The sequence below is a fragment of the Psammomys obesus genome, unplaced genomic scaffold (assembly GCF_907164565.1).
Source record: "Psammomys obesus unplaced genomic scaffold, mPsaObe1.curated_primary_1811, whole genome shotgun sequence".
NCBI lineage: Eukaryota > Metazoa > Chordata > Mammalia > Rodentia > Muridae > Psammomys > Psammomys obesus.
The window spans coordinates 3085505-3100336 of NW_026592636.1; the positions used below are offsets into that span (position 1 = coordinate 3085505).

The 14832-nt window shown below is 41.7% G+C and overlaps 1 protein-coding gene across 9 annotated transcripts in view; it reads right to left on the reverse strand.

The window, feature by feature from the left end:
* The window catches only part of Ppp6r3 (protein phosphatase 6 regulatory subunit 3), a 115347-nt gene that overhangs the window by 54856 nt on the left and 45659 nt on the right, over positions 1-14832 (reverse strand). For 7 of the 9 annotated variants that reach the window (XM_055614566.1, XM_055614567.1, XM_055614572.1 and 4 more), the window contains 5 exons: positions 12915-13147; positions 9541-9727; positions 6595-6732; positions 3883-3948; positions 1142-1254 (listed from right to left, as the gene is read on the reverse strand). In XM_055614566.1, coding sequence (XP_055470541.1) covers positions 1142-1254; positions 3883-3948; positions 6595-6732; positions 9541-9727; positions 12915-13141 — 731 coding nt within the window. In that variant the 5' untranslated portion in view covers positions 13142-13147. The remainder of the gene's footprint in view (positions 1-1141; positions 1255-3882; positions 3949-6594; positions 6733-9540; positions 9728-12914; positions 13148-14832) is intronic. The other 2 variants (XM_055614570.1, XM_055614569.1) reach the window with 1 other exon arrangement.

The window sequence follows — 14832 nt, forward strand, 5'->3', positions numbered from 1 at the left end:
CATAAAAAGTTTTTTGGTTTGTTTGTTTATTTAAGACAGGGCTTCATTATATAGCCCTAGATGTCCTGGAATTCAGAGATTGGCGTGCCTATGCCTCTCGAGTGCTGGGTTAAAGGGCATGCACCACCACACACAGCCAAACACTCAGAATTTTTAACCTACTCAAATTTGACAATTTTACACAGCTCAGTCTAAAATTGGAAGTATCTGGATGTGGAAGACCTTGTAAGTTTGAAAGGAATACAAATATAGTATAAGACGTAATAGCAAGAACTACAGGGATGGGCACCATGCACATGCCTTTCTCTCCTTTGGCAACAATTCTGGGAATACAAAAAAAAAAAAAAAATCAGCTTTCTCACAAGATAGTGACAGCAAGCTGCTTTGTCTCTGGTGTAGCCCTCCGCTGACTTACACTTTGGCAAAAGATGCAGAAAGCCTCTTAGCATCGAAGACTACGAAGGGACACATAATGCCATGAGAGACAAGCCACGAGTGAAGGAGAACAACATCGCATCTCTTGCTACCTGTGAGCTCTTTCCAGTTACTTCTTCCATAGGGCAGCCCGCTTTTCCATAACACCACTTTAACAGTATAGACACAAGTCAATGACATAGCATGTTAATAATGTTCTTTCTGAAATAGTAAGAATCCCAGAAACCAAAACAGCAGACTGCCCCCAAGGTACCTTCCCCTCTACATAAGCTTAAACAAGACAACTGCTCAAGCAGCCTGAGTCAGCTGCAAAGACACGGTGGCAGTAGAAGATCTTCAGAACAAACTGATGACTTAAATGGGTCAAATGCATATATATACAGAAGACTATTAAAAACAAAACAAACAAACAAAAGCCAAAAGCCCAACATGTCATCATGATTTCACGTCGGGATAGCTCTGTAAAACTCAGCTTTGCAGGGTTTGAGAAGTTGAAGGTCCACTTATACATGCCACTGGCTCCTCTTCTTGTTCCTCAGTCTGGACTGGGTCACAAACAGTGGGTGAAGAACAGCAGGCTTTCCTGCTTTGCATAGAATTTTCACAACACAATGCCCACAAAGGAGTACTTCACTTACCAGTCACACACAAGGTAACACATCAAACAGCATCAATGAGGAAAGTAAGAACCAAGTGGTAAACATACTTTTCTAGAGTGGCAAGCAGGGGATCTGGTTCTGTACTGTTCTGAACTTGTAACATCTGGTCTCTGCTCAGGCGAACAATTTCACAAAGTGATTGTGAAGCATTTGAATGTCGCTAAAGGAAAAAGGTACAATTTTAGCTATAGAACTTGTTAGAAGTTAACTTTATAGTAAAAAGTGAAGGGAGAAATTGTTTGAGAGGTAACACAAGTTAAAACTGTCTATAAGCTTCAACGAGCAAGTGAAGCTCCGAAGAAAAAGACAGAAGCATCTGACAGCCAGGCTGATGAGCTTCTCTTCCGTAAGTGCACAGTGTAGATCACCACATGTAAAGGCATGTGAGCGAAGGCCTGACATGGACAGATGAGCCTGAGTAAACACTTGGGGAAAAAGGGGGATAATCCCCCACCACTACCTTTGCTAGCACAGACAGATATACATGCTAGCTCAAAAATGAAATCAAACAAACAAAAATTAATACAGCTCTGTGGAAAATAGAAGGCCGAGTGTCCATCTACCTTTCTGGGAAGCTCTAGCCTCAACACTCATGTCCTGTGTGAAATTGTAACATTTCAGAACACCACATTCTGGAGATGACACATACTAGGAATCCACACTCACAGACTAGAACCAGTAACCTAATACAGAAACAGTAACCTAATACTTTTAAAAATGATTATTAACCTCTCTCTTTGTATGTGTGCGGGACATGCTGTTTTTGAGATAAGGTCTCAAGATGTACTGTAGACTAGTCTCCAACTTGTGCAACTCTCCTGTTTTAATATTCCATTTGCTGGGATTATTGGCAGGAGTCACAGTGGTAGACATGCTTTGTCTTTCTCAAAAACCATGCTGTAGGCTGGAGAGATTGCTCAACAGTTAAGAGCACTGGTTGCTTTCCCAGAGGACCCTGGTCTGATCTCCAGTACCCACATGGCAGCTCACAACCATCAGTTATCTAGGGCACTAGACACCCTCTTCAGGCCTCTGTGGGAACCAGACATGCATGTAGTGCACATACATACATGCAGGTAAAACATCCACACACATAAGAAATAAATCTAAAACCATATTATTATTATTATTATCACGTTTTAAAATAAAATGCCAGGTGAAGCATATTGGAGGAGAAAACCAGAGGGCACTAACTAAGAATGGTTTCTTACAAAACTAAACACGGACTTAACAAATGAGCAGTACTGGGGCTGTCTTCCCAGAGAAATGAAACATGCAGGCAAATATGCAGAAAATTGAAAATTTATAAAACTGAGCTTCTCCCTTTATAGTTTCTGATGGACTATAATAGATAAGTGGAAAGCCCTGTAAAAAAAACCATGTTCTGCCCAAGAACACAGTGAGGAACAAGCCTATTTATGGAAAGCAATCCCTACAAAAGGGCCAACTCTGCCTATGTCATCGCTCTCCACAACCTGCCCTAACTAATATGGGCACTAAGCTCCTTGAACTACTGAGCTCCTACCCAGAGGGGAAGAAATTAGTACCCAATAATCACAAGGGTTCTTGTACGAGAGTTCTCTCTTAGCACCTACCACATACAAGCCCTGGAATGCATGAATATCAACTCTGGCGACAACAGCAGCTACCAAAAGGAACCATGTACTCCACAATCCCAAGATAGGATGATGGAGAAGTGAAGAATATATCTTAGATAAGCTCTAGGCATAAAAAATGTTTTAAGATTAATTTTTACTTTATGTATATGTATGTATGAATACATCATGTATGTGCATGCTGCTTATAGAAACCAGAAGAGGGGGTGAAATCCCTTAAAATTAAGTTAGGGACAGTTAGAAGCTTCCAGGTAGGTGCTGGAAATTGAGGCCAGGTCTTCTGCAAGAGCAACAAGTGATCTTAGCCACTTGCTAAAGACACATAAATTTTTTTGAGATTACTTAAAAGAAGTGGGTAAATGAACCGCCAAAGAAAATCCACCCTTGAATAACAACTATCCTCTACCTAAAAACTTGTCTTCCTTTGTCCTGCTCATCCATACTGCTCACTCGCCAATCTAACCAGCAATCTAGAAGCATGAGAGGTAGACCTAAGGCTTTTACCCACACTCTGGATTACCCTAAAGCCAACTCCTACATGGACATGAGATTAAACCATACAGAGCTGTCATGCCTGTAGATAATGCTTGACTCTGTGGATAATCTCACATAGCTTGACATGATTCTTGAGACATGGTGCTACAGACCTCATCGATATACACCCTGACCCCTGAGGTCAGGGTTTAATGTCTAACAGTCAACTCAAGCTTCAGAACCACTGCCACATCTGTGTGTGATCTCCAGCACCAGGGGAAGAGGTGAACAGATAAGCAGGATACACTGTCACAATGTTTGGTGCTAGCCAACACACCCAGGCTGAACCAGTTTGAGGCCCAAGGTCAGGACCAAGACAAGAAGTCACTGTTAGGTTCAGTGGTGACCTTATTGTGATGCTTGCTAGACCTCTCAAAATACAGATGTGGCCCCACCATCTAAGCTAAAACCAGGTACGAAATAAAAAATGTAAGTGCAGATGGAAATTTCTCACAAAGCAGATTAGCTTGATCCTAGCTCTGGAAAGATGGTGCTCTCCTGCTCCTCACAACTCAAGAAGAGCAGGTTATCCCTGTTCTGCACATGCCCTCTGATCTCCTTCACATACACATATGTTATGTTTTGTGGCCAGTGAACAGTTTTTACATGAAAGAAAAAAGTTGTGTAAGAAAACTTACATCTTCTTCCTGCGATGGATGAACTATTTCCACAAGCCTCTGGATAATTCTCTCCTCATTTAGCCACTGCAAAACACATTGTAGAAGTGATCATAGCAACGAGTGGCTCCTGCTCAAGCCCCAGTGAAGATTAACATACTGGAAATAGCCATCACACTTTAAGTAGAATTTACAGGTTTCTCTGGACTTTGAACACTACAGAAAATTAAAAAGTCCCCCAAGGAAAATGCAGTGAATATATCATATTAAGAGTGACCACAATCATCACTAACTTCCCTAAGTCCCAACAGCCACACACTCAGACTACACTCAATGGTGGTGCCTGCTTACAGGCCACTACTGGGAGCCTTGAGCAAGTACAAACAATCTCCAAGGGAATGTCAGCTCTGAACTTCAGATTAATGAAAAACAACACTTAGTACCAAGCTTCTGGATTAAGAGAATCCAAGATGAGAGGGGGGGCTTTTAAGTTAGGAGGTGGTAGTGCACGGCTCTGATCCCAGCACTTGGGAGGCAAAGGCGGGATCTCTGAGTTTGGGGCCAGCTTGGTCTACAGACTAAGTCCAGGTCAGGCAGGGATACACAGAGAAACCCTGTCTTGAAAATCAAAAAAGAAAAGGACTTGATTTGGGTATCTAAATCAAGTCCTCTGAAGGAAATACTAGGGTCAGGTTGAGGCATCCTAGAAGCAGAAGGATGGCTGCCTGCCTGTCTCAAAGGTTGAGCTTGAGACCATAATAATCTCTTTGTAACCGCTACATGAGATGCAGTGAATGAAAACACAGAAGGGATCAGAGTCAGGGGAAAAATAATAAAGGACAAATCAGGAGGCTTAATATTAGCTCCAATATTAGCTCCCTAAGGTACCAAAATGCCATAAAATATAAGGCAGTTCAGCACTGAGAAAGGCCACTTAATCCTGAAAGGTTGAAGAGAATGGGGTTGAAAACAAGAAACCAAATACAGTTTGATAAAGGCACAGAGACAAAAATCTGATGCTGTCTCTGGCTCCTTACAGGGAACATATTAAAGGGTAACAATGCAAGCAAATACTAATGGGCTTTATTACATTTAATTGTTTTGTGTGTGAATGTGTGTGCCACAGCACATGTGTGGAGGAAAGAGGATATCCTGTGGGTTCTGGAAATAGAACGTAAAATATCAGGGTTGGCAGCAGATGCCTTTACTCACTGAGTCATTTTGAAATCTATTTTACAAATAAAATTTAATACATTTAAGATTTTCATAAACCTAAGATCTAATTTCACAAATCTCCCAGAAATTTGCGTGCATAGGATGAAACTTCCTACAATATCACCTGGCCACACTGGGGGGCAATGTCTTAAAGGATCTGTCCCTGACCATGACAAGGCCAGGCCATTTGGTGAATGTGACTAACCAGTTCTGAACTTCTATCCAGAGCTATTCCTAAGTACCTGTGACCTTAAAGACTTTAAGGAATTTCCCACTAACCCATTACTACCTATACAACTCTTCCCCAAAAGCATACCTCTTTGGAAACGGGTCCTAAAAATTCAACTAGAAGTTGAATAGAGGAATAGACCCATTATAGCTAACCACACTGATGAACTTCATTCTGTACTAAACCATATATAAAGTGACCATCATCCTCCTTGTTCTAACAGTCTTTCCTAGAATTATGACCCCCTTTGAAAAAAGAGCCAGATCTTTAGAGACAACCAAAACACAAAAGGAACAAGGTGCCTCTATCTGAAGCCTTGCCCTCTAAGTCCCAGGGTACCAGCTTGCAAGCACTGAGTTGGCTACCTCAGACACTTTGCCAGATCTAGCCCAGACCTAAGATGGCATGCCTGGCCATCTTAGCAGTATGTGCCTCCCAGGGGACAACCCCAGGCAAACTTTCTTTTCAAAGACCTGCTAGTCTTTCTTGATCCCTTAGGTCTTTAAAACTAGAATAGGCTTTCTTTCTTTTGAGACAGGATGTCATCATGTGGCCCAAGCTAGCTAGAACTTAAAATCCTCCTGCCTCAACCTAGAGAGTGCTGGCATTATAGGCAAGAGCAACCACATGAGACTGGAATTGGTTAAGAAATGGTTCCAGAAGGCAAGGGAAGAGGAACACAGGCAAGGACAAAGGCAAAACCTTATTTTCAGATTATTTAAACCTTTAAATCCAGTTTCACCTAAGACATCTATTTACTCAAAATGCACATATCCTAAAATTATTACCTGTCTGAACTTAAAAATGGCCCTTTCCATGTATCCTCTTTCTTCTTGTTTGACACTCCAATGGGAGGAAGGTTTGCCACATTCTTAGAAAGCTTCTAGCCCCAGCTTTCGGGTAAATCCTCAGCACTTTCACTGTCTACATAACTATACAACCAGCAAAGGGCAAATAAGCATCTGGTAGACCTAGGGATCTGAACCCTCATCCTATAAAATCTGAATCTCAGCTGGGTATGTTCACATACACCTTTAATTCCAGCATTCAGGAGGCAGAGAGACAGATCTCTAAGTTTCAGACCAGCCTGGTCTATATAGTGAGTTCAGGACAGCCAGGGTTTCATAGCGAGACCAATCTCAATAAAATAAATAAAATAAAAACCCGACTCTTTTCTGTGTTCGGACAACATCCTCCCTGCCTCATCCCCAGGCCTCCTCTTCATGTCGGATTCCCCCAGCACACAGGAGCCCATAACCGCATCCCCAGCAGCTCAGAGCTCTACTCACATTCAGAACATCTTGCCTGGGCTGTGGAGGCTCAATGCATGTCAAGAGCCTGAGCAACAAATCCATGATAGCAGAGGTTCCTATGTGCTTTATAATAAGGTCCACAAAATCACGCTTCTTTTTCAAGAAATCCACAATCTAGAGGAAAACAAATCAAACTGAAAGATTCATAACTTGAGACATACAATCTAGAGTAACCAACATTCCTCAAATCCTGCCAGTTAGCTTAAGAACAGGCAGGTACTAAATTAGTAAGTAGATGCCAAATGGGCAGTCTGGCTAACAGTTACAATATCCAAAACCCTTAAATGAAAGTCATCCGTCAAATCAGCAAACAAAGCCAATAGAACTTTTGCCTTTTGCTTATTTTCATTGTTTATTCTCCAAGAACAGGTATTAGCCCTCCCCTCCTCCTCCCACAACCCTACAAACAGCTAAAGAATATACTTTTGGGACTGGAGATGGCTCATCAGTTTTCACAAGAGCAGGTTCAATTCCCAGCAGCCACATGGTGGCTCACAACCACTTGTGACGCCAGTTTCCATGGGATTCAATGCCTCTGCGGGCACCAGGTATACATATGATGCACAAATGAGGTAGGTAAAACACCCACACACATAAAATAAAATAAAAAATTTAAGATATACTACTTTATAAAGCAATCCTATTAAGACTTAAAATTAAAATTCAGAATATTCAAAATATTCTAATAAAGAAGATTTAGGGCAAAGATCGCTGTTTCTAAGTAGCTAACTTGCCTGGTCCACAGGTGATTTAGGCTGCACTACTGTATGTGTGACTAACAAGAGGAAGTTGGGAAGAGGCAGCTGTGATGACAGGGAATGAAAATGATGCTCTGTCTTGCACAGTTTCCTATGTCTTCTTATCTGTACTTGTGGGCCCACAGCATCTATTAAAAGCCTACCACATGTCCTGGAAGGTGAAGATTCATTGCTCTAGATGAGAAATCCTCAGCTTGGACATGCCTGAATCTCCTAAAACTAAAAGGTGGCTGGCTGTCTTGGAATTTAAACTAAGATCCGCATACTACAGGAGTCACAGGCCTTCCACTAACCTTCACAAAGAAGCTTAACACCTAGAACAGCTAAAACTACAACCACAAATAACTTCAAAATGATTCACTGCATTGTTTGTCTAGACAACGATGCCAAATAGATTCACATCTCCATGCCACTCACAGCTGAGTCTTTGAAAGGAAGGATGAGAAAGGAAAAAGACACACATGGCCTAACTACACACAATTCCATGGCAGAAACCCTGGTCCTGGAGCCTATGCGCACAAGCCTTAGCTGGTGCTATGAACAGAACATCAAAGACCACAAAGCCTGTACTATGGATTTCATTGTTGAAGGCTAAACCACTCAACACTGCCAAGAGCTGGACACTCTGTTCTAGAAGCTAAATAATGTCTTTCTGGTTAAGCCATGTGAATCTGGACTTTTGTCATCACCTGCAGTCCCTAAGTCCTAACCAACACTATCAAGCAACAGGGAACACAATTCTTAAAAGACAGCTACAAAAGCAGTGGTGTTGTACCCTCATTACCATCCAAGGAATCCTAGCTGATGAAACAAGGAGCAACCCAGTGGCAGAACTCTTCACTCAGGGTTCAAATGACACACACCATCACTGCCAGACAGGTAACAGAACTGACTCTGAGCCCGCGTGTCAATCCACAGAGGCTTAGAAAGTCTTTTACAAACCTTCAAGTTTTATCTTATATACATCAAAAGCCATCCCTTGTTGGCCAGGGTCTCAACAGTAGATGTGAGGATAAAACTAGAATGAAGCATGCCTTAATAATGGAAGTAGCCATCTCTGAACTAACTGTGCCAGGGTTTACGAAGGTTTGCATTCTCCTATAACTGCCAGTGATACTTTGATTTCTATGTGGAGGGCAGAAAGGAAGAATGGTACTGAGACCATGACTTGGGGGTTGTGACCCAAGGCAAAGGATCTTCCTCAAACACGTTTAGGAAAGTCGCCTTATTCAGATAAGAACCTTGGAGAAGGCTGATGCAGAGTGGCATTGGGGGGGGGGGGGGGCTCTCCTTTTCTGGGGAGAAAGAAACAGGAAAGGAAGAGACTTGGAGGAGAGACAGGAGAGGACACCTTGTGATGTAAAATAAATTAAAAAAATAAAAATAATTTTTAAAAAAGCATAATATGCAAAAAGAAAGAACAACCTTATTTGAACAAAAAGAACACCATCCTTCTAAAATAAAACATGGAACCAACCTTAACAGAGCACAGAACATGATGAGCCCAAAATAGTTTCAGTCTTTTCATGTAAGCGGAGATCAAGATAAAGTAACTGGAGGCTGCTGCCCACCATGCCACAGTCTGACTAGCTTGACCATGCTCGCCTCTGCTTGCTGCAGCTCACAATCTGTCAGTGTACACTCAGCATCTGCTACTTCAGCTGTTTCTCGGAAGCGAGCTCTTAGCCTTTTCACAACATAAACTAGAGCAATACTTCTCTAATTCCAGCAAGCATCGGTGTGAACTGAAAGATATGCTTAAAGCCCTCACTGTCGAGAGTCATCTAATTCTGCATAGCAAGGGTAGGAATCAAGCACATGCAATGCTTTAAAAAAAAAAGTTCTCAGGTGATGCTGTTGTCACTGGTCCAAAGGTCACACTTGGTGAGCCACTCCTTGAGAAATGGCATTTCCACATACATCTATCTGAATTAGGATAGGAAAACAGAAGGGTCAAGGAGAGGTATCTGTAAGAACACTGAAATGTGCTCAATGAGGAATACTCCTTCATATATATATAAACTAAGACTGCTTAGACTGCTGAAAACTTAAAACACCTTCTTTTGTAGAAACTGGACCTCAGGCAAACTCAGACTACCACAGCAAAGTTCACACTGGAGAGGTACAGCCCAGCTATTCACTTACCTTTGAAAACAGTATTTACCTGTTCTGGTTTTCTGCTGATAAGAATGCTTAGCACCTTGCTGAAGAAACTGGCGAGTAGTGGGTTCAGGGGGGCCTCGTTTAGGAGGAAGCTATACAATCTCATTAGCAAGGACTCATCTTCCCCTAGTCTATCATTCATCTGGGAGACATCAGAAGTAAGCAACTCACAAGATATATTTGGATACCTAGAAGAACAAGACATTAAATTATCATCTAATCATCATCTACTATATCAAGCACAGCACACATCAGGAAGCTCTCCTAAAATCTTGTAAATCATCAAAACCATCTACAAGGAATTAAAAACACCTTCAATCCATAATATCCAACTTTTAAGTTAAAACAAATTTTCTACACTGTATAAAAAGTTGCCAAGTTTTAGTTTACCAAGTTTTAGTAAGAATAAATTTCTGGGTCAGGTATGATGGTGCATGCCTATAATCCCAGCACTTAGGAGACAGAGGCACGTGGATATCTGTGAATTCGAGGCCAGCCTGGTCTACAAGAGTCCAGGACAACCAGGCTTGAGAAACCCTGTCTCAAAAACAAAACAACAAAAACAACAAGAAAAAGAATGTTTCAGTTTCAACATAACCCAAATAGGACTCAAGAGACAAAGATGTCCCATTTTAACAGTAGAATTTCTCAGTGAGGGCACAGTGCCCTGACAGTCCATGTGGACAGAGAAGCAGCAAGCTCTTAGAGAGAGGTTAGGGGAAGCTTGTTCCAGGAGACTGTACTACACACAGCTGTGGTGATGACTTAAGCCTGCTGCAGGTATGTGGGCAGGCCACTGCTTAGTTTACTTGGGTTACAAGTGGCATGACAATGTTCTGATAAGCTATCAAATGTTCAGTCTCCACCCCATCTAAGGAAACACCTATCACTATATACTGAAGGTGCAAACAGGACACCGGTCTGAGGTACCGGGGAATGAGAGAAGAGTGCTACTGAAATCTATGCTTTCCACAAGAGCCTTCCAGGGTATTGTGAGGCTAGGGACAGTCAAGAAACCAGCTCCTATCATTCTTCACCATGATCTCCGGCATCTGGTCTGGATATAACTCCTCACAGCTTTAAAAAAACAAAACCCTGCAACCTCAACCACGTTTGTCTCTGACTGCCAGACCACTCACTCTGAAAATAGGCAGTAGACGTATGTTCCCCAGGCTCTCTTAACTGCCAGCTACCTCTTGTCCTGTTCCAATGGTCACAGGAGACTAAAAGAGACTCATCAGGCAATGCATCTGACCACAGTTCCCTTACCTGCTCTAACATAGTCTTCCATCAACCAGTCGTGAGCAACAATCCCAGCTAGTCACAGGAATATAAGCTCAAAGGCTGGCCAGGTCAAGGGGAAGACAAAACAATCACAGTGGGGTAAAACTGAATAAAGAGCATAAGGCCATCTCCAAAAGAACAGATGTAGGAAAAGACAGAGGAGAAAGCAGAACTGCAGGTGTGTAGGCAAGAGACTGCACTACCCAACAGCTGTCTTCTGGGAGGTTCTGTTTCAATAGTCTCCCCCACACTGTTAATGGGCATTCATCAATGTCACAAGCAGACTTTTCTACTGTGACCACTGACAGGAGCACACAGTGGTTACATCTGCAGCCATGGAATTCATACTAGGATCACTTCTTACCCCATCCACATTCTAGGGTACACTGTCCCATTCCCAGAGTTTGCATGGCTGGCATCAAAAAGCTGTTTAATGAGTGACAGCAACGTGCATTACTTCCTATTTTCTAAGACAGTGGGTCTCAACCCTCCTAATAACAGGACTCTTTAATAGAGTTCTTCATGTTGTAGTGACCCCAACCATAAAATTATTTTTGTTGCTACTTCATAAAGGTAACTTTGCTACTTGTCTTACTTTCACTCTTCCTCAGTTACATTTCAGCCAGGTGCTCAGGACTCAAATCAATGGGGCAGAAATTGCCATATTCTCACAGCAGCAGTCTGATCATGAGGCTCTTTCCTCCTTGAAGCCTATCTTTAGTGCCTCTCTGGTTGGCAGCCCCTATCCTTCTTACCCTGTGTGTAACTTCTGAGTTACACTGTGTGTACTTCTGAGTCCCTGTGTGTGACCCTGATTCAGCCTTCCATCAGCTCCATAGTGACCTCAGCTAACTTCGTGACATCATATGGCAACCACTCATCTGCTGTGATTCCCTGTCTCTACTCTATGCCAACCAGGCATCTCAAACTTGACAAGGCTGAAGCCAATGCCTAACCTTTCCCTTGACATGTATCCTCAATCTTCATTTACCCAGGGTAAAACTCCAATAATCCTTCCTTTCCAATCCTTCACTCTCACCCTCACACCAAGGAGGCCTCTTCAGTTCCAACTTCATTTCATATGTTGAGATTCTAACCCTTGTTCCCCAAAAAGGCTACCAAGACCTTTCTATGCCAATTGCTACCAACTTCTTAGCTGACCTTCCCTCTCTACTCCAGTCATTCAGTGCCTACAGTTTTTGAGGGATGCTGACTTCAACAATGTTGGATATGAAGAGATAAGTGCAACCCAAAATTAAAATGACCATGAAGTGCTCAGTGTTCCCAGAGGAATATAAAAAAAGAGTGTTACACAAGGCAACAATAAAGGACTCATTTACTGTGAGCCACTGAATAAAGGACTCATTTGGTGTTTGTAAGCAGATTCAATTAAACAAGCCATGAGTAGGTAAACCCACTCTATCTACTTTATTCACTATGTCATTCACTGCTTGAATATAGCGTCACTGCTATATTCAAGACCAACATGACCCCAGCCTAAAGCTCAGGCAATGGAGGGTTGATCTTACTATGTGAGCAAAGTTTTTACAACCCAAGCTCTGACTGACATCTAGGCAATCTTGGCCAGTCACAGATTTCTAGTTTCCTGGAAAGTGAGGAAGACACTTACTTAATTAAATGTCTTACTAGTATGAGAAGTTTGCTTGTCACTTATGAAGGATGTTGTACTTCTAGCTAAAATTCAGAACACTTGGCCTGGAGAGATGGTTAAGATGTTAGGAACACTGGCTGCTCTTCTAAAGGTCCTGAATTCAATCCCCAGCAACCACATGATGGCTCACAATCACCTATAATGAGATTTGGGGGCCTCTTCTGGCATGCAGATGTACATGCAGATAGAACATTGTATATACAATAAGTGAATAAATCTTTAAAAAAAAATTCAGAACACGTTAGATGCCTGTGATTCACTAGAGTTGGCTCTAGAATGGACTGTGTGCCCCTAAAGGTCAAAGCATGTAGCTCTTGATCTTTTAAAGAACTGCCAAAGGCTACAGTGGCTCTAGGGAATTCTTAGACAACAAGAAGAATTTTCTATCCCACCCTAAGGCAAAGATGCCGCTTTCTTACTTGTATCGAATCTTCTCATCCATGTCTTGAGGTGGCTCTTCTATAATGAATGAGACTAAGTCGTCGAGACATTCTGCTTTTAACAGAAACTCTATGAGCTTGCGATTCTGTGCTTTACACTCTTGTAAGACGTCCTCCTCATCCATCAGCTCCTTCAGGGTTACATCTTCTCTCTCTAGAAGCGTGTCTATGTGGGATGATGAGTGAAGATCAAATTTCCAAAACATGCTGTTCTAAACAAAATGCAGAGATTCGTTTATAAAATTTCAGCTTTACTTACTAATTTTCCACAAACCAAATTTCAGTTCAGTTTTAGTCTACAATGCTAACTTGGCACTAACACAAAATTAAAGCAGTTTCACATCGAACCTACAAAATGATTTAGTAAAACTGGAAGGATTTTTTTTTTCTGAGAAGAAAAAAAAATTAAAGAATTTATTTATCAGCTTTCTTTTTAGACTTTTTACAGTCTTTTTTAAAAATTTACTTATTTTTATTTTATATGTGCATGAAACAGTTGTGGGAGCCAGAAGAGGGTGGTGGGTACTGGGAATGGAAATTAGGTGCAAGTGCTTATAACCTATAAGCTAGCTTTCCATCCCAGAAAATATTTTTCATTGGCTAAAATGTTAAAAATACTGAATACAAAAGCTTGGAATGACTTTAACCTGCAAAAGCAATTCATACATGCCAGGCTGGCACATACCCATAATTCTAGAAATTGCCAGAATGAAGCAGGAGGATCACAAGTTCTCTGCCAGCCTGAACCTCTCAGAAAAAAAAAAAAAAAAAAAGAAAGAAAGAAAGAAAAGAAAGGAAAGGAAAGGAAAGGAAAATAAGTAATTCATTCATACTTTTAAGAAGAATTTAATGCTGGCTGGACATGATGGCCTGCAGCTTGATCCCATCATTCCAGAGGTAGAGGCAAGAGGATTTCTGTGTATATAAGTCCCACCTGGTCTACATAGTGATCACCAGGATTACATAGAGAGGGTTATGCCTCAAAAACCAAACCAAACAAACAAAAATGCTGAGGGATGGCAAGGTGGCTGAGCAGATGAAGGTGCTTGCTGATAAGGCTAAAGACCTGAGTTTGATCTCCAAGATTCCAGGGTGGAAAGAACAAGTTTTTTCCATGCTGTCTTCTGACCTCAATAAGCATGCTGCCCATTAATTTAAAAACTTTTTAGCAAAAAAAAAAAAAAAAATTCATAGCCCAAATTCTAGCACTCGGCAGGCTGAGGTAAGAAAATTACTGCATGCTCAACTCCAGCCTTGGCTAAAGCAGCAAAACTGTCCCAAGAAACCAAAAAAAAAAAGAGAGAGAGAGAGAGAGAGAAGGGGGAAGAGGGAAGGGGAAAAAAAAGGCAGAAAGCAACTTTTTTGAAGGATGAAGAAAACATCTTCACAGAAATGACACCTTCAGCAACAAATGACAATTAATGAGGCCTAACCAGAACTTTCCTAATTATTGAGGGAGTGAAGACCCACTGCAAAGCTGCAGATAAATTTCTTAACAGCTACAAGTCTGAGGTCATAAATTCAAGAAAAGAACTCAACTTTAGAACTTAATTATTTAAAAATTAGATAAACAGTCAGGTGTGGTGGCACACACCTGTAACACCAGCACTTGGGGAGGCAGAGGCAGGTGGATCTCTGTGAGTTAAAGGACAGCCAAGGCTACACAGAGAAACCCTGTAGAGAGAAAGAAGAGAGAGTCAACCTTCAACAACAGTTCATGTATAGGCTTTCCTCAACTTGGTCTCCGTGACCACAATCATGAAATGCTTATTCTCCATGTCAAAGAGCCAAAAAAGCAGTCATTTGTTGCGGATATAAACATGTTTTTGTTTTGGTCCCAGGTGTGGGATATGGGACTGATTCAGATGGTCCACAGTGGCGGCAGACTATTTGCCTC